Source organism: Miscanthus floridulus, chromosome 12 (assembly GCF_019320115.1).
Source record: "Miscanthus floridulus cultivar M001 chromosome 12, ASM1932011v1, whole genome shotgun sequence".
Taxonomy (NCBI): Eukaryota; Viridiplantae; Streptophyta; class Magnoliopsida; order Poales; family Poaceae; genus Miscanthus; species Miscanthus floridulus.
The window spans coordinates 50932090-50950470 of NC_089591.1; the positions used below are offsets into that span (position 1 = coordinate 50932090).

The window sequence follows — 18381 nt, forward strand, 5'->3', positions numbered from 1 at the left end:
ACATATAAACCAGAGAAGATGCGACGGCGACGGAGCCGCCATCGCCGACGAGGAGGCCGTACCTGACGCAGTACGCGTGCACGGAGGCGCCGACGCCGAGCGCGCCGAGCTCAGCGGCGGCGGAGGCGGCGAGCGGCGTGGTGAAGGGGGAAGGCCGTGCGCCAGAGGCGAGCATGCGACGGTGGGCGGCGAGCGCGGCCACGAAGTCTGAGGCGCAGTGGTGGGTGCGGATGAGGGAATTCCAGAGGAATGCGTCGGGACAGGGGAAGCCGAGAAGGCGAGCGCCGCGAGCCCGGGGCCGCCCCGCGGAGGAGTAGGCGGAGACGAGCTTTGCGGCGAGGTCGGGGCGTTGAGACAGGCCGAGGTGACGGCGAGCGCGTGGATGCGAAGTAGCTGGGGCAACCGACGAGGGAGACGGCGACGAGAGGAAGCGGGAGAGGATGGCAAGAGGGGTCGCGGCTTGGGGCGGCGGCATTTGATCGCGCGTTCGAATAGTTCACCCGTGCACATAGCACACTGCACTTTAGCCGGAGTTCAGAAACGGGTGCTCTGAAGATAAGAATTCGGAAACGGGTCACGTACACAATGACATACTGATACGTGGACTTCGATTCGAAGGAATGTTTTTTGAATCCATAATCTGATCCTAGTTTTACTAGTTCCAAAGTTTCGTTTTAGAAAAACTTCCAACATTGTTTTTTGAAGGAAAAACTCCAAAGCGTACTCAGTTTTTTTTTTGTTAAAAACTAAAAATGAGTCCTCGTGAAACATATGTAAAGTGTAAAATAATATTAGCAGTCTCAAGATTATCCGATCATCTTTATTATTATTGCGATCTTCCAGGTGCAACTACACACCACTGCGAAATTTCGAATGAAAAGAGTGCAGACTAACAACCCATGATATAGTACTCTTCAGTTCTGAATTCTGGAGTATAGAAGTACTGCAAGCAGCAAGCAACTTTGCCATCAAAGAGCTTTTATTGACGAGCATTGTACTGTACATAAGCTTCTGTCCATGAACAGGACTGATGCTGTCTTCAGTTAATGATGCGCTCCATTCTCCTGGAATGAAATGCCCCTTCACAGCTTCCACGGTTCATCCGAGCAATACTTGGTGACTTGCTTCACGGTCATATAGTTATCAAGGCCCTGAAAGTAATAGTGAAAGCAATTCAGATGATGCAACTTACGAAACCTTTGCTTAGGGAGTATAAAAGCTACAATTTGTGCAATCTTTTGACATTGCAGTCAACACTCACCATTCTCCGAGCTCCCGACCAAAACCGCTCCGCTTGTTCCCTCCCCAAGGAGCTTGGACGAAGCATGGTTGCGAGCAATTTATCCAAATAATACCAGAGTGAAGAGCCTGCAGACGACGAATTTTACATGTGTTATGGTATCAAATACTTCCATCAGATTATAATTTTAACATCCTTGCAAGTAATCAGGAGGTGAAATCAAGGTCCAGGTCACACTTCCACTTTCAGTTACCTTTGAAATGCGCTCACACCTCTCTTGATCATTGGAGATCACGGCACCAGCTAAACCATAGCTGAAAATAGTTTGTGCAGAAGGTGAATGAACAATACAAGCATCAAAGTTTTTTTTTTCTTTTCTAGTCTTGAAAAATCAAGCAAAAATGATTCACTGAGTATCATTTGCAAGTTCCACAGCTTCACTCTCTGTCCTGAACTCTTTAACGCAGATGACTGGTCCAAAGACTTCCTCTCGCCAAATTTGCATTGACGTACTAACATCTGTTATAATTGTAGGTTCGAGAAAGAACTCTCTTCTGAGATGCTGCCAATTCATCAATGTAGCTTGGATCAATGGCCGAGAAACCAAAATCAGGCAATGAAATTAAGGATGCTTACCTGTGGTCGGGTACCTCCATACAGAATTGTGGCACCTTCACTTCTTGCAGTTGAGATGAACTTCTTTATCTTTTCGTACTGAATTAAACAAGAGGATTTAAGATGTTCAGAGTTGTGGATGACACATGCAATTGGGCTATGTTTATTTCAAAATATAAATGGATAAAATTACTTTTTCTTTTTGAAAGAGTGATGTGCAAAGAATCATTTGCTAACAGTTTCTTGCTTTGGATAACATCGCTATTGGCCTGATTCCTGATTATTTTATTTTATTTGGACACAATATCCTCATTTAAGTATTTACATATTAAAAAAAGGGTACATGTCTGCAACAAAACTTCAACAAGTTTGATACGCTTTGTTTTACATTACGGCCCTGTTTAGTTCCCTCCCAAAATACCAAAATTTTCAAGATTCCCCGTCACATCGAATCTTTGGACGCATGCATGAAGCATTAAATATAAATAAAAAATAAAACTAATTACACAGTTTAGACGAAATCCACGAGACGAATCTTTTAAGCCTAATTAAACTATGATTGGACACTAATTACCAAATAACAACGAAAACGCTACAGGATCGTTTTGCCAAAAATTTCGGCAACCAAACTGGCCCTACCTGTCCTTCACTGACAACTGAACCCAGTCTGCAGCCTTCCTCCAGTGGATCTGAGACTTTTATATTCTTTGCCCATGCAACCAATCTATCCAAGAATTTCTTTGCAATTTTCTCCTGTATTAGAAATAACTCGGTGTGATGTCATGTATTAGAAAATGACTCGACCTCTCTAAAACAGCTAGAAGAAATACTGTACATACATGCAGCAGTAGACGAGAAGTAGCACTGCAGACTTGACCAGCATTCGCGAAGATCCCAAACATGGCCCATTCAACAGCTGTTTTAAATCCAGTTATGACTTAGTACAGCTAACGAAACTTGCAATAAAATATGTAAATTTGACTTTTGCACTTCCATAATGGTATAAACCTTATGAATTGAGCTGAAAATAGATTGATTGTTGAAACATTAGATAAAATTAAAATTAGGGGCATAGTGCAACATGAGGAAGAGACCTTTGTCAATGTCATCAAAGACAATAAGAGGACTTTTGCCACCAAGCTCTAATGAAACAGGCTGTTCAAGATTACAATAAACAATGGAATAAGGAATCTGTGATACAGGTACATAATTTGAAGATTTCTTGCATCAACAGATCCATAATGATCAAGTTGATGGGAAGTTCATTTAGGAAGTGGAAATTTGCTGAGAAAGGATGGCAGCTAAATATAGAGAAAAGAGAACAGACCTTAACCATTTGGGCAGCTGAAGTCATTATCCTCTTACCAGTCTGTCATGTACGGCCGCACGTATACCAGGCGCAGGAGAGCCCGCGACGTGCGCCGGGCGGCCGAGCGGGCATCAAGGGCGCAGGAGCAGCAGGCGAGTGGCTAGGAGGGAAAGTAGCTATCTTTACCTTATTTGGTTTAGTCTTTACCTTATTTGGTTTAGTCCTACAATTAAGGAGAACCTTCTCCATCTGTAAGGCCATTGGCCATATATGCTGTACGGCAGTAGCCTTTGGAATTAACGAAGATTATTCCCATCTAATCTCCTCTCTCTCTCTCTCCTTAAGCCGGCGACCTGGGGGGCATACCCCAGTCGACGTTGAAGCTCGGCGTGGGGGAATAACCCTGCCGGCAACCACGGACCGAGACTACGAGCTGCGTAGTCGAGGTCCTCCTACCCTGGGCATCGCTGCCCTTGACAGCCTGGTATCGCGAAGCCGACGATCCTCGTCTTCCCTGCCATCCACATCCACCACAGCCGCCACCAATCAACCACAACCACCACCATCGCCCGCAGCCTCCACCACTTCCACGGGCCACTCCACCACCATGGCGGAGCCAACCATGGCTGACCTCATGGCGATGATGCAATCCTTCAGGACGGAGATGAAGGAGATGAAGGCCAAGATGGCATCCATGAAGGAGAAGTCAGCCTCGTCGTCGGACAGCAGAGGCGGCGGTCACGTGGAGTATCCTCGCGAACCGGATCGGCCCCCCAAATTCCAGAAGATGGACTTCCCTCGTTTCGACGGCAAGTCTGATCCGCGGCTCTTCCTTAACAAGTGTGAGTCGTATTTTCGTCAACAGCGCACCATGGCCGAGGAGCGCGTCTGGATGGCGTCCTACAACCTCGAAGGCGTCGCCCAGGAATGGTTCATGCAACTCTAGGAGGACGAAGGCACACCGGCATGGGGGCGCTTCAGAGATCTCCTTGATCTGCGCTTCGGGCCGCCACTACGCTCGGCGCCCCTCTTCGAGCTGACGGAATGTCGACGTACGGGCACCGTGGAGGAGTACTCCAACCGCTTCCAGAGCCTCCTCTTCCACGCCGGGCGCCTCGACGAGGGGCAGCGTGTCCAACTCTACACCGGCGGTCTCCTCCCTCCGTTGAGCCACGCCGTTCGTCTCCACAATCCGGAGACGCTCGCCGGGGCCATGAGCCTCGCCCGACAAGTGGAGTTGATGGAGCATGATAAGTTGGCGGCAGCACCGGCCAAGCCGGCGCATCGCGCGGGCCCGGCTGCTCCGGCACCACGGCCGGCGTTGCCCGCCCCCCAGGCGCCCCCGCTGCTCGCGCTACCGGCACCTGGGGCGGAGGCGGCACCAGGCGCGCGCGAGCGGCCACCTGGCCGCCGTCTTTCCAAAGACGAACAGGAGGAACGCCGCCGGCTCGGGTTGTGCTTCAACTGTGATGAAAAGTACTTCCGCGGCCACAACCGTACCTGCCGCCGCATTTTCTACGCCGAAGGCGTTGAGCTGGAGACGGACGACGACGCAGCGGGCGCCGCTGACCCGGCGGGAGAGGCCCCCGTCTACTCCCTGCATGCAGTGGCCGGGGTGCCTGGCTTCGACACACAGCAGGTCCGCGCGCTCCTCGGGACGGCAGTGCTGGTCGCCCTCCTCGACACGGGCTCAACGCACAACTTCATCGGCGAACGCGCCGCGTACCGCTCCGGGCTGCACATCCAGCCGCGCCCACGTCTCACCGCTACCGTGGCCAACGGCGAGCGCATCGTCTGCCCAGGGGTCATCCGCGACGCGCCGGTCACGGTACATGGCGAGACGTTCCACGTCGACCTCTTCGTCATGCCTTTGGCGGGCTTCGACCTCGTCCTGGGCACTCAGTGGCTGGGCACCCTCGGGCCCATCGTCTGGGACGTCGCCGCGCGGACCATGCAGTTCCAGCGCGCGGGACGTGCCATCTGCTGGACCAGCATCGCCTCCTCCGACAGGGCGGCCCTCCGCGCGGTCACGGCAGCCCCAGCGCCGGTGCTACAACCCCAGCCGCCCCGGGAGCCGCTACTCGACGCCCTGCTCCACTCCCTCGGCGACGTCTTCACCGCGCCCCATGGACTGCCGCCCAAGCGCTCCCGTGACCATCGCATCGTCCTCAAGCCGGGAGCGCTGCCGGTGGCTGTCCGCCCGTACCGGTACCCGGCGGCCCATAAGGACGAACTCGAACGACAGTGCGCCGCCATGATCGAGCAGGGCATTGTCCGCCGCAGCGACTCGGCGTTCTCCTCACCAGTACTCCTCGTCAAGAAGCCGGATGGCTCTTGGCGCTTCTGCGTTGACTACAGAGCGCTGAACGCGCTCACCATCAAGGATGCGTTCCCCATTCCGGTGGTGGACGAGCTGCTAGACGAGCTCCATGGCGCAAAATTCTTCACCAAGCTCGACTTGCGCTCAGGCTACCACCAAGTCCGGATGCGCCCGGAGGACATCCACATGACGGCCTTCCGCACTCACGACGGCCTGTACGAGTTCCTGGTGATGCCGTTTGGGCTATGCAACGCCCCTGCGACATTCCAGGCGTTGATGAATGATGTACTGCGACCGTTTCTTCGTCATTTTGTTCTGGTGTTCTTTGACGACATTTTGATCTACAGCAAGAGCTGGAGCGAACATCTTCGTCACATCCGCATCGTCCTCGAGGAGCTTCGACGCCATCAGCTGTTCCTCAAGCGCACCAAGTGTGCGTTCGGCGCAGCGTCGGTCGGCTACCTCGGCCACGTCATCTCCGAGGCGGGCGTCACCATGGACCCGGCCAAAGTACAGGCAATCCGGGACTGGCCCACGCCTCGGTCAGCGTGGGCGGTGCGGGGCTTCCTGGGCCTGGCCGGCTACTACCGGAAGTTCGTCCACCACTACGGTACGGTGGCCGCACCACTCACGGCTCTGCTGAAGAAGGACGGGTTCTCATGGAGCGAGGGCGCCGCGGCGGCGTTCGCAGCGCTCAAGGACGCGGTCACCTCGGCCCCCGTCCTCGCCATGCCAGACTTCTCCAAGCCGTTCGTCGTCGAGTGCGACGCTTCGTCCCATGGCTTCGGCGCAGTGTTGGTCCAGGGTGGCCACCCCATCGCGTTCTTCAGTCGGGCTATCGCTCCCCGCCATCAGGCACTGGCGGCCTACGAGCGGGAGCTTATCGGCCTCGTCCTGGCAGTGCGGCACTGGAGGCCATACCTTTGGGGCCGCCGGTTCGTCGTCAAAACCGACCACTACAGCCTCAAGTACCTGCTGGACCAGAGGCTCGCGACGATCCCGCAACATCATTGGGTCGGCAAGCTCCTGGGCTTCGATTTCGCCGTCGAGTACAAGCCTGGGTCGACCAATGTGGTGGCGGATGCTCTCTCCCGCCGCGACACACCGGACGACGGGGCTGTTTTGGCCCTCTCAGTCCCGCACTTCGACGTTCTCTCCCGCCTCCGGCAAGCACAGCTGACCGACCCCGCCCTGGCTGCCATCCAGGACGAGATCCAGGCCGGTGCTCGGCGCGCACCCTGGGCGGTGGTTGATGGGATGGTCCCGCACGCGGGCCGACTCTACTTACCGCCGTCTTCACCGCTACTCCAGGAGCTGCTGGCCGCTGTGCACGCCGAAGGCCACGAGGGGGTCCAGCGCACGCTGCACCGCCTTCGCCGTGACTTTCATTTTCCTAACATGAAGCAGGTGGTCCAGGATTATGTGCGGGAATGCTCGACCTGCCAGCGCCACAAGTCCGAACACCTCCATCCGGCTGGGCTACTACTTCCTCTTCCAATTCCGCAAGGTGTCTGGACAGACGTGGCGTTGGATTTTGTCGAAGCCCTGCCTCGCGTACGGGGCAAGTCTATCATCCTGACGGTGGTGGACAGGTTCAGCAAGTACTGCCACTTTATTCCGTTGGCGCACCCATACTCGGCGGAGTCAGTGGCTCAGGCGTTCTTCGGGGAGATTGTCCGCCTCCACGGTGTGCCACAGTCTATGGTGTCCGACCGAGACGTCGTGTTCACCTCCAAGTTCTGGCGGGAGCTCATGAGGTTGATGGGGACCAATCTCCACATGACGTCGGCCGACCACCCTCAGTCGGACAGCCAGTCCGAGTCGGTGAACAGGGTTATCATCATGTACCTACGGTGCCTCACAGGTGATCGGCCGAAACAGTGGCTGCAGTGGCTCCCATGGGCGGAGTACGTCTTCAACACCGCGTACCAGAGCTCCCTTCGCGACACGCCATTTCGGATCGTCTACGGGCGCGATCCTCCCTCCATCCGGTCCTATGAGCCGGGGGACACCCGTGTGGCTGCTGTGGCTAGGACCATGGAGGAGCGTGAGGAGTTCCTCGCTGATGTGCGCCATCGACTTGAGCAGGCTCAGGCGGTCCAGAAGAAGTACTATGACCAGGGTCACCGCGACGTCAAGTACCAGGTGGGCGAGTGGGTGCTGCTTCGCCTCCGCCACCGGACACCTACCTCCCTCCCCACCGATGGCGCCGGCAAGCTAAAGCCAAGGTTCTATGGGCCGTACCGTGTGCTGGAGCTCATCAACGAGGTCGCTGTCCGCCTCGACCTCCCAGCATGTGCCCGTATCCACGACGTCTTTCACATGGGCGTCCTCAAGAAGTACCATGGCGCGCCCCCCGCTGCTACACCACCACTGCCACCGCTTCACCATGGGGCTGTCACCCTGGAGCCCGCAAAGGCCGTCAAGACCCGACTCGCCCGTGGCACACGTCAGGTGCTTATTCAGTGGAAGGACCAGTCTCCTGCCTCGGCCACTTGGGAGGACGTCGACACTTTCAGCGCCAAGTTTCCCACATTCCAGCTCGAGGATGAGCTGCCTCTCGAGGAGGGGAGAGATGTCATGTACGACCGCACGTATACCAGGCGCAGGAGAGCCCGCGACGTGCGCCGGGCGGCCAAGCGGGCATCAAGGGCGCAGGAGCAGCAGGCGAGTGGCTAGGAGGGAAAGTAGCTATCTTTATCTTATTTGGTTTAGTCTTTACCTTATTTGGTTTAGTCCTACAATTAAGGAGAACCTTCTCCATCTGTAAGGCCATTGGCCATATATGCTGTACGGCAGTAGCCTTTGGAATTAACGAAGATTATTCCCATCTAATCTCCTCTCTCTCTCTCCTTAAGCCGGCGACCTGGGGGGCATACCCCAGTCGACGTTGAAGCTCGGCGTGGGGGAATAACCCTGCCGGCAACCACGGACCGAGACTACGAGCTGCGTAGTCGAGGTCCTCCTACCCTGGGCATCACTGCCCTTGACACAGTCTTTGTACTTCCATTAAAAGCAATCTACAACACGGACACATAATTTTGATAAGTTTATGATCTGACAGTAATTATTTCAAATTAAGTGATGCTTAACAGCATATGTATTCATTGAGAGAGAGGTCTGAGTGTCTTGACCTTATCCACATGGGGATGTGAGGATAATGGAGCACTAGCTTCAGGCCCAGACCAGTAATTATGTTCAAGACACCTGGTGGTAGGCCTATTTCCATACATACTAGCCACTGCTGCCCGTGCTTCGCTGCGGATGATGTGCTTGGTATAGGAAAAATTCTGAGAAATATGGCTCGTATGTCTAATATGTTTTCTTATCGTGTTGGTACGGAAGGTTGGTCTCAATATTGTAAATGAACATAGAGGTTGGTTGTCATTACATTATGCCTATTCTAGGCCAGCAAATCAATGACATGTTAGTGAAAAGAAGTATTTGATGGAGTTGGGCTCAAACAACTAACACACTTAGATTTAAAACACAATATTGGGTAGGATTACATTATAGGGGGAAATAGCAAAAACTACAACACAAGTACTTCTCCTAACGTGAGGGTTTACAAAAAGTGAATTATCATCCACTCCCCTTAGGCGAAACTACAACACGCATCCAACAACTACGGCCAACAACAACGGCAAGAGTACAATACAGGAGGACAGCGACAAGAAGCACTACTACTACGGGTACAACATCCCAAGGCAACTAATCTACCTTGGAACCACGCATCTTTATTCCTGTGCTCGACGGATTCTTCTACCGCCCTGGCTATGGATCTGCATCTTCTCGTGGCAATGGCTGAGTGAGAGGAACCAAGGGTTCTGCTTCTAACACTTCCAAAGGTGGAGGTGGTGGCGGTTCTGCATCACCGGTTCTCCTTTCAGGCGGGTGGATAGGGATCCCCTCCAAGATCGGGGCATCCTGTCTTTCATCAACCAGCATCCTCCGCTTGGCCCTAGTGAACAGATAGGCCTCACCCAGCTGATGAACATGTCGATCTTCGGCCTCCTTCAGGGCTTCTAACATGGCAGTCTCCCGGCTCTCAGCAGCTGCAACACTGGCATGCGCTTCGGCAAGCTGCACTTGGAGCATCTGAGTGAAGATCTCGGCTTCTTCGGCGCGCCGCAGGCACGCCCTCAGCTCCAAGGCTTGTCGGTCATACTGCTCATCCAGAGCAAGCAGGTACGTGGTCAAGTGCACCATGGTAGGACTATCTTCTTGTGCATCCCGCCCTTGCAAAGCCTCCATGCGAGCCCTCCATGCCCGCCGATTCCTATCTAAGGGTGGAAAGAACCTCATGGGGGTACGAGCAATGGGCTCTTCATAGAGCTGACAAAGGTACCGCAAGGCTTTACGGGCCACAACCTGGTAGGTGTCGGTGAAGCTAAACCCGGTTGTGGTCACACTCCAGGCTTCGGTGATGTCGGAAAACTCTTTACTCTTCCCAATGTAAACGGTAATCTCACACCAATCGGTGCCATGCTTCTCATACTCACGGCCCTCATACTCGGGGCGATCTTTGACTCCGAGCTTTTGCAGGGTGGCATGCAGAATTATAGAAAAACCCTCAACGTTCAGGCAGTAACTACTAACCCAGGCTCCTGCCATTTCTGGCGGTGGCTACAAAGAAGGGCTGAGCAAAAAGCTTGCTCAAAGGGAAAACCTAAGCGAGCTAAAGTGCGCCGAGTGGTGGTACCAATAGCTAAGCCAGGCTCTGCTTATAAAGGCGGAGCGGTCTGTGGTCCTGACGCGGTTCACTAGGGTTTCTATGCGGGATCACTACGAACGAATCGACCAAATCTCGCACGTTCGAGGCGAGCGACGTGCGGTGCCATTACTGAGTAGTACGACTGCAGGGCAAGGGTCCGACAAGAGCGTAGAAAAAAGGTATAAGGAGACGTGGGTCACTACTGACGTGACTCACGGGCGAGCGTGGAGCACAAAGCCATAGTGCAGACCTAACTCTGTAACAAGAACGAGTAGGCCATGCACACTACGACACGCGTGACACCTATGGATGGCGTATCTGTCAGCAATACGGCATAATAATGCACAAACAGGATATGCATGAATGCACGTCCTATGCGTTCGAGGTGAGCGATGTCTGAGGCCATTAATGACTAATACGACTGCAAGCCAAGGTTCTGACAAGAGGCCAAAAAAGAGTGCGGGCAAGCATGGATGCAGATGCAATTATGGTAGCTGTAGTAATGGCGACCAACCCCAACCACCGACCATCTCGGGAGCAACGTGCACACAACCCAAGCCATGTCTTAGATGCATGGATGCATGTGTAAGTACAAATGGTCCTGCATGGTCGGTGAATCATTTTTATCTGATGGTAAGGAGGAGAGGCATTAAATGTGTCTACCTGCCCGACTTGTTTTTATCTGATGGTAACATGAAGGGGAGGCACCAAATGTGTCCACCTGCTGTCGACCCACCCTACGTAGGTGAAGATGTCCACTGCTTTCAAACTTACTTAGTAAATTTCTGGATACCTTAGGGAATGGCTTCGGACACTGCTCGTTTCGTGTGTGTAAAAATCCTACCGCTCTCCTTTTATTGGATGTCCGGTGCAGAAGAAGAACCAGTCGAGGTCAGGAATGAAGCCGTTTGGTCTGACAAAGTAGATGAGTTGTCCTAGGGGACATGTACCCGTAGTTAGTAGTGCTTTTCATCACCATTCTCTAGTGTTGTACCCGTAGCTAGCATGAGCATAGGAACATGTATTGAGATGATTCCCATGGTTTAAGCATTGCCACACTTGCGTAAAACATTTTTCACTTGTGTACTTGTCGTAACCTGTAAACGATATCACTTGTGTAAAACATTTTTCAGAAACGAGATTTTTCATTTCTGTTTTCTTCCAGTCATCTCGTGTACCATGGTTTAAGCATTGCCACACTTTGTTCATACAACATTTGCACGCACATTAAGTCAAGCACCAACAACAATTAAATCCACATAGATACTAAGTTGTACAATAAAAAAACAATAGTTTTATCATCAATCTGTCGTCCATGCAATATAGCAAAAGCTTTTTTGCTCATGGTTATTCTCAAGCTGCACTACAGATCCATCAATGAAGTATCCCACATCACTAAACGCTTAGCTCAAAACGGAGCAACCACACACAAATGCTACCGGTAAACGGCCAATGTCCTGATGCCCTCACTGGCCCCTGCATAGAGCAAATCATTTCCCAATGAATAAAGAGAACGGTTCATGCAAACAACGAAGGTACACACCAACCGCCTATACCGTATTAGTTTGCTGATGAAGCAAAAATAGTAAGTAAAAGGTAAACAGCAACATAGTTCCAAATGATTGGTGTTGTATTGGCATATCACCAACAGTGACAATTTGCACGACATTCTCAGACACCTAAATGATGGGTCAGAATGTGGCAACGTGGTCATAACCAATAATAACCATGATAACTAATCAAATATGAGATCACAGCTATGATCACAACCCACACAGGTCAGAGCTAAGATAAAATGCTATTGTATCACACTATATACAAATGCTACTGTATACTGCAACAATTCTTCTGTGCAATGAATGTTCACTTCTAAATTAGTAACATATTTTCATGATTATAAAATAAACAAAAGGGGAAACTCTGGGATGCTATTCTACATTTCAGTGTGCGCCTTTTTATTAGTACTTGGATTTGTAAGCTACTTGCAACTGGTCAATTCATCAAGAACATTCTAGCAGGTTAGACTAAAAAATAGTGGGCTACTGGCTGCCTATCAGAACTCAGATAATATATGGGCAATGCAACTTGCAAGGTAGTATGAACTGTGTACAGGAATATATGCTGAAAATACATGACATCAGGAAATGCAATATTTTACATAAATGTATTGAGGCACCAAGAAAGTTCATTGGCATATGCATCTACATTCACTACTCACTAGACAAATTCAGCGAGAAAAAGGTAGAGAAGTCTTTAGAATTAATATAACACATCAGATGAAATATAACACTTCTCACGGGATAGCTCTATTACTATCTGAAAAGGGGACAACTCTCTTAATCAATGTGACATGTATGGAGCTAATTTCGGATCAGGTAATCTGTAACTTATGAATTACTTTGATATTCATAAGGAGCTAAACCAACCAGTTAGACTCTTATGTTCAGTAGGGTCACAAAAAATATTGAATTCATTATTGGATCATACACTCGGGTCATAGGTTAGCTATTTTCTCCACTTCTGATTGTGAACACATGGAATTTATAAATCTCTGATCTGAGGGCAGCGCGTGCAGTCACTCTACTATTTATAAAAATTTCACCTTATTAGGCATTTTTTAACAGACAAGAAAAGAGATTACCCAGAACTTTGCTAATGGAGCTCAAATTCTAGCGATTATATAACCTAATAAAAAGGGATTAAAAGAATCAAGCCTAAATCAGCTAGATATAATACCAAAGGTATATAAAAAGGATGGAGTGCCAAAGTTGCAACAAATATGATAAAGATGCAATATCAAATTAGTCACACAAACCCGTGCAATAAGTTGGATCACCACATGCCATGAAAATATCTACCAAAAGGCTCCTAAATTTGTAGCATGTTCAACATCCTGGTACTACCATACAGCGTAGATGGAGAACCTGTATAAATAAAATATGTCAAAGAGAACTACATACCTCCCGATACTCAGACTCAAATTTAGACAGCTCAGATCGTTTTGCAATTATCATTGTCTCCACACTTCGTAGCTTCTCCTTTTGATCAGAGAAGGGTTCAGCACATACAACCTCAATAGTATAGCTCGCACTTTTGAAGAAATTGTCACCTGAAAAATGATTGATTTTTTCAGCAAATTGTAAAATAGTCACAGATGCCTAAATATGGTACAACAGAAAATGATATTACCATATACAGCAAAATAATGGGTTCCTGCTTTCAGTTCATTTACTTCACAAGGTTGAAAGCCATCCAATCTTTTAAAGAAAGCACTATTAGGATCCTTCGCAGCAACAGCCTAGTAGTAATAGGAGCTTGTAAAAATAAACACACAAAGAAAAACAAAAGGAGGCAAAAAGGCATTAATTTGTATACTCACTGAATTATTTTGTTCAAATCGATACACAGGAAAGCCTAGAAAGAACATCCCCGCAGAAGTAACTTTTCCAGTTTTTGCACTATCTTCCTGCACTAGGCTAATAGACATTAGCTGAAATCATGCTCAGACAACATGGTAAGCTCACAAAATCCCCTTGTGGATAGAAGAACATTGTCAAGCAGCAGACTTTAATACAAACAAGGCAATAACTTCAGAAATAAGTTAGTAACTATGATGCTCTTTCTAAATGATGCGTCTGTTTTATTCTCTTGCGATGCCCTATGTGCATCCATGACATACTATCTGTATAGTTTTTGTGTTCCCTTTACCAAAAATGGCTCAATTGAGTTACTTGGGTTGGTTCCCTAGACATGATATCTGAATCAATACTGCACTAGATTAATCCAAGTGCAGTAGATTGATATGTTTCCTACCTCACCTACACTCTTCCTAAATACATAGGCAACTGAGTGATCTCTCTCAATAAGAACTGACTTTAATACCAAGGGGAAGTAACATCCTCTCACAGCATCAAGAATTGATGGGCCAGATATTACTGTCTTTTCCTTTGTGACAGCATCTCACAACAGCTCAGGGTGTGCTCACAATCAGATTCCTTAAGCTAATTACTCAACTGTTCAGTTTGGAGAGAAGTGGTGTGGTAGCAGCCATTTGTCCATTTCAGTATCTGGTAAATTTATAGTTAAAAGCTTCTAGATGGATAACAGAACATTTAATAATGAAGTCAAGGTACACACAGTTCATCCCTGGGAGAGTGGGACTGTGGGAGACTATGTAGATAGCACGTACCCTTGAAACCCTTGGTAATATTTCTGGACCAATAAAGGCTGCTGGATGGATTGTACATAATGCTAAGGAACATACGCAGATTTAATATACCACAGAAATATTTCCTACAGGTCATCCAATTGAACACTGATCTTGTGAGATTGAGATAAAAACACAAAATTAACTTATAATGTCAGGGTGAAATTGCCCAGCCAACGATATTAGTACATTACTAAACTGTCAAAAATCATGCTGAGGGGACTTGCTTCAGCCACAATACCACATCAGCTATATTTTAGAATGAACAGATGCCAAACACATCTACAGTGATAAACAAAGCATTATTGGTACTAACATATTACAGTTATGGCAGTAAGTGCGTTGTAGCTACTTGGCTGTGCCCTCAAGGTTGTCATGCCAAATTAACAAGATCTAAACTTGGTACGAAAATATTTGTTTTCACATGTTTGGCGTCATATGCTTGGCAGAATGGCAGGTGATAAGCCAGTAACCAATAGAACTTTGTCTTCTTTTTTCATCTGTACTAACAAAAAAGATAAGCTGGCTACACACATGCATACCTGTAAAGCAAGGCTTAATCCACCATTGTCCTCAAGTTCAAAATACAACAGCTGAAAAGAGAAGTGTCAACAAACTTGTTTTGCTGCAATTACATAGTACATCAAGTATTTGGTTTATTTAAACGTTCTACGCTGCGATAATATCAACAACTAAAGAGAATCAGCTGATCATCTAGCGACTATCGTAATTTAATAACAATGGAAGTGAAATAATATTTTCCACTAAAAAGGTAGACTTATATTCAGTAAAGGGGGCAGACCCAGTGCCGGAGGCTCCCACATGAGTGGGGTCTGGGGAAGGGAAAAACTGAGGCAAGCATTCCCCCCGCAAAATCTACGGAGGGGCTGAATAAGAACAAAATATGTTGCTTATGGAACACTACAATTAAAAAGATGACGATGCTTATCAGTTAACTGACATAATCAAGTTACATGGTGAGTTCTGTATAAAAAAAGGACAACATTTATTAGTGGAATGTGACATTTAGAATTGGAACACAATAACTGATGTAACATAGGCGTTATATGGTCAAACAATCATAGAAGATGGATGAATAGCACGTTGGCAACTAACCTTAAATTTACTTTTAGAAGTTGAATGAACTATACAAACTAAGCCCATTTTGGCTTCTTTATCTGTTATGTCCACAGAATAAAAGTGAGCTGACTGCTTTTCTACCTGCCAACATGTGTAAAAATACCAAAGCTTACTCACTGGTGTTAAAAAAAGTGAACAGATAGAGAACAAAAAGGAGCAGTTGCCAACCTTCCTACATAGAGATTTGCCCAGCTGAAGCTGAGAAATCTCTACTGATCCATTCAATGCCTCCTCTAAAACTGTTGCTGAGACAGTGGTCTTGATTGGTACACCTAGTTTGCTGCACAAATATATTGCACTACATAATGAGGCAAATAATATCGAGTAAAGAAGAATAGCAGATATATCATCTTTAAGTTACCCAAACAGAGCAGCAAACACTGTATTTACAGTATTGAGACTTGATAGGTCCAGCTCCAGTTCCTGACTATCTGCTTCAATGGCCTGAACAGTAACAAAGGCATTAAGTCACACGAAAAAATAGTCAGCTCAAACTGCTCAACCATGCCATCAATCACCTCAAACCCTGATGCATCATACTGGCGCCTCTTATCTGGATCTGACAGGATGTTATAGGAGAATGTGGCTTCTTGAAACTTCTCTGAGGCAACAGGGTCGTCTGAATTCTTATCTGGATGGTACCTGCAGGACAATTTTTACCAGATATATAAATACTCAAACAGCTGCATTGTCTCCTCCATCAAATTATCAGTAAATGAGATAGCTAAACAGTCCAAACTGAGCCTGTTTTTTTTCTTTGCAAGACAGAGCCTTGTTTTTTGTTCCAATATAATGCACGATTCAGAAGCTACCTAATACTGGTCTTTATGTGGTTCCAAAAGGAGAGGACAGCTACTCATACTTGGAACAAAATAAGCACAAAATGCGAACTAATCTACAAAAGAATTTGAACACAGTCCTTCCATCTGAGCAAAATAAAATAAGAGCACGCGAAGTACCGAAATCCAAGAGCAATGCAGACAATACTTACTTGAGTGCCATGCGGCGGAAGACGCTCTTGATCTCCTGTTCCTCATCTCCAAGAGCTTTGAATTTCATTCAGGTTTCTACCACAAATGATCTGCATTAACTCACGCTCGACATGGCCGGCAAGAGCGCGTGCAGCCACCGGCGAGGTGTTGCCGAGCTTGTACACGCGGAGCGGCGCGGGCGTGCGCTTCTAGCCGGACTTGGAGCCCGTGCTCTTGCCGGCCATGTCGAGCGCGCTGAGGCAACCCCTGACGACGTCGTCAGTGTACGTGGAGTCGCGGCGCGCGTCGGAACCGTCGGCGATGAGGAACAGCGTAATGGGCTCGCCGGCGACGATGCTACGGCCGAATGAGAAGTAGGCCACGTCGAGGCGTCCCCACGGCCCGTAGACGGTGAAGAATCGCACGCCGGTGATGGAGAGGCCGTAGATGTGGCTGCACGCGTGCGCCACGGCCTCGCCGGCCTTCTTGGTGGCCGCCTACAGCGACGCGGGGCGGTCCGTGCGGTGGTCCTCGGCGTGCCTTGCCGCGGCCTCGAAGAGCGCGATGAGGCCTGCGACGTTGGGTGACACGTACGTCTGCGGCGCCCCCATCGCTTGGCGCACGGCCGCCTGGACCGCGAGGCGCAGCACGTGCGTGAACGGCACCGCGGATAGCAGTCGCTCCAGCAGCGCAGCGTCGTTGATGTCGGCGTCCAGCACCACCACGCCGCGGGGCACCAGCAGACGCTGCCGCGCGCGCTTCAGGGACGGGTCGTAGTAGGCGTCGAAGCTGTCGAGGCCGAGCACGCCGTCGCCGCAACCGCGGAGCGCCAGCGAGCAGTGCGCGCCCACGAAGCCAGCGACGAGCACGGATAGCGGCCCGTCCCGCCACGGCTCCGCGCTGCGCCGCACCTCCCGCTCCCACCCGCGCCCCACCAGTACAACAGCGATGTCCGCGATGCTAGCAGACTCCTGTGCGAGTGCCGAGACCACGGCGAGGAGGAAGAGGAGCCATGGACCCCGGGCGCGCTCACGCTGGTAGGGGAGGGGTAGCCGTCACGCCATTGGGAGATGGAGAGATAGGGGAGGAGGAGGCGGGCGGGGGAGGGGTGGCCGCCGACGCCGGAGAAACAACCGGCAGCTGCAGCGGTGACAGGGTCGTGGAGCTCGTCGGGGCTAGGGCTGCAGGGGGAAAGAGGGAGGACCATGTTCGCTCGTTGGTTTCAACCAGTCCAAACTAACCAACCAACAGTGTTTTCCTCTCACAACAAACCAGCATCAACCAGTCCAAACCAGCCCAGAAACCAACCAGCGAAAGGGTCAGGTGCCTGTGCGACTGAGGAATGAAGATGGGGATAGGATAGAGAACCGAAGATGAAGACGGGATGGGAGCCATGCCGGTCGGTGCATGGTCGGTGGCCCATCCAGTGCCGAGCGTACAAGCGCATGGTCGGTGGGCAAGGAGGTGTCTGACTTGTTTTTATCCGACTGTAGTATGAAGGGGATACATGCGCTTCATCTAAGTCGTAAAATTTCTATTTAACGCATCAACGGCTTGTTCGCTGATTGGTTTCTGCGCTGGTTTGGGCTGGCTGGTGCTGGTTTGTTGTGAGAGGAAAACACTGTTGGCTGGCTGGTTTGGGCTGGCTGAAACCAACAAACGAACAGGCTGCAAATAAAAAGAATGTACGTGGACATCCTAAAAGACCGCCGATTCGGCGTGCCTTCATATCTTTAATTGCACCAAGTTCTAAGCAACTCCTGAATTTATAACAGATTTTATTCCCAGCTCCCAGGATAAAACAACTGCGCAAGTGACTTAAAAAGCATCAAAGCCTTACACAGAAGCCAACTCTGAAATGAGCA

General features: G+C 49.7%; 2 protein-coding genes and 2 pseudogenes across 3 annotated transcripts; all 4 read right to left on the reverse strand.

Annotated features, from left to right (window-relative positions):
- The window catches only part of LOC136495857 (formin-like protein 2), a 6458-nt pseudogene extending 5983 nt beyond the window's left edge, over positions 1 to 475 (reverse strand).
- A 540-nt stretch (positions 476 to 1015) lies between these two features.
- On the reverse strand, positions 1016 to 3848 carry LOC136495454 (aminoaldehyde dehydrogenase 2-like). 2 transcript variants are annotated; one of them, XM_066491388.1, is made up of 8 exons: positions 2950 to 3848; positions 2695 to 2771; positions 2495 to 2608; positions 1877 to 1954; positions 1651 to 1802; positions 1494 to 1554; positions 1262 to 1368; positions 1016 to 1151 (listed from the first exon to the last, which is right to left on the reverse strand). In XM_066491388.1, the coding sequence occupies exons 2-8, from the start codon at positions 2755 to 2757 to the stop codon at positions 1133 to 1135; spliced, it is 594 nt and encodes a 197-aa protein (XP_066347485.1). In that variant the 5' UTR covers positions 2758 to 2771; positions 2950 to 3848; the 3' UTR covers positions 1016 to 1132. The 2 variants fall into 2 exon arrangements, with proteins under 2 accessions (XP_066347485.1, XP_066347484.1); XM_066491387.1 differs by having other exon boundaries at positions 2695 to 3848.
- A 7153-nt stretch (positions 3849 to 11001) lies between these two features.
- On the reverse strand, positions 11002 to 16734 carry LOC136495452 (chaperone protein dnaJ 16-like). The gene is made up of 10 exons (XM_066491386.1): positions 16537 to 16734; positions 16064 to 16187; positions 15907 to 15989; positions 15714 to 15825; positions 15522 to 15626; positions 14948 to 14998; positions 13578 to 13664; positions 13388 to 13496; positions 13159 to 13307; positions 11002 to 11674 (listed from the first exon to the last, which is right to left on the reverse strand). Exons 1-10 carry the CDS (start codon positions 16602 to 16604, stop codon positions 11594 to 11596), a joined length of 969 nt encoding a protein of 322 aa, XP_066347483.1. The 5' UTR covers positions 16605 to 16734; the 3' UTR covers positions 11002 to 11593.
- Positions 16605 to 17723, reverse strand: LOC136495858 (UDP-glucuronate 4-epimerase 6-like; annotated as a pseudogene).
- Positions 17724 to 18381: the final 658 nt, after the last annotated feature.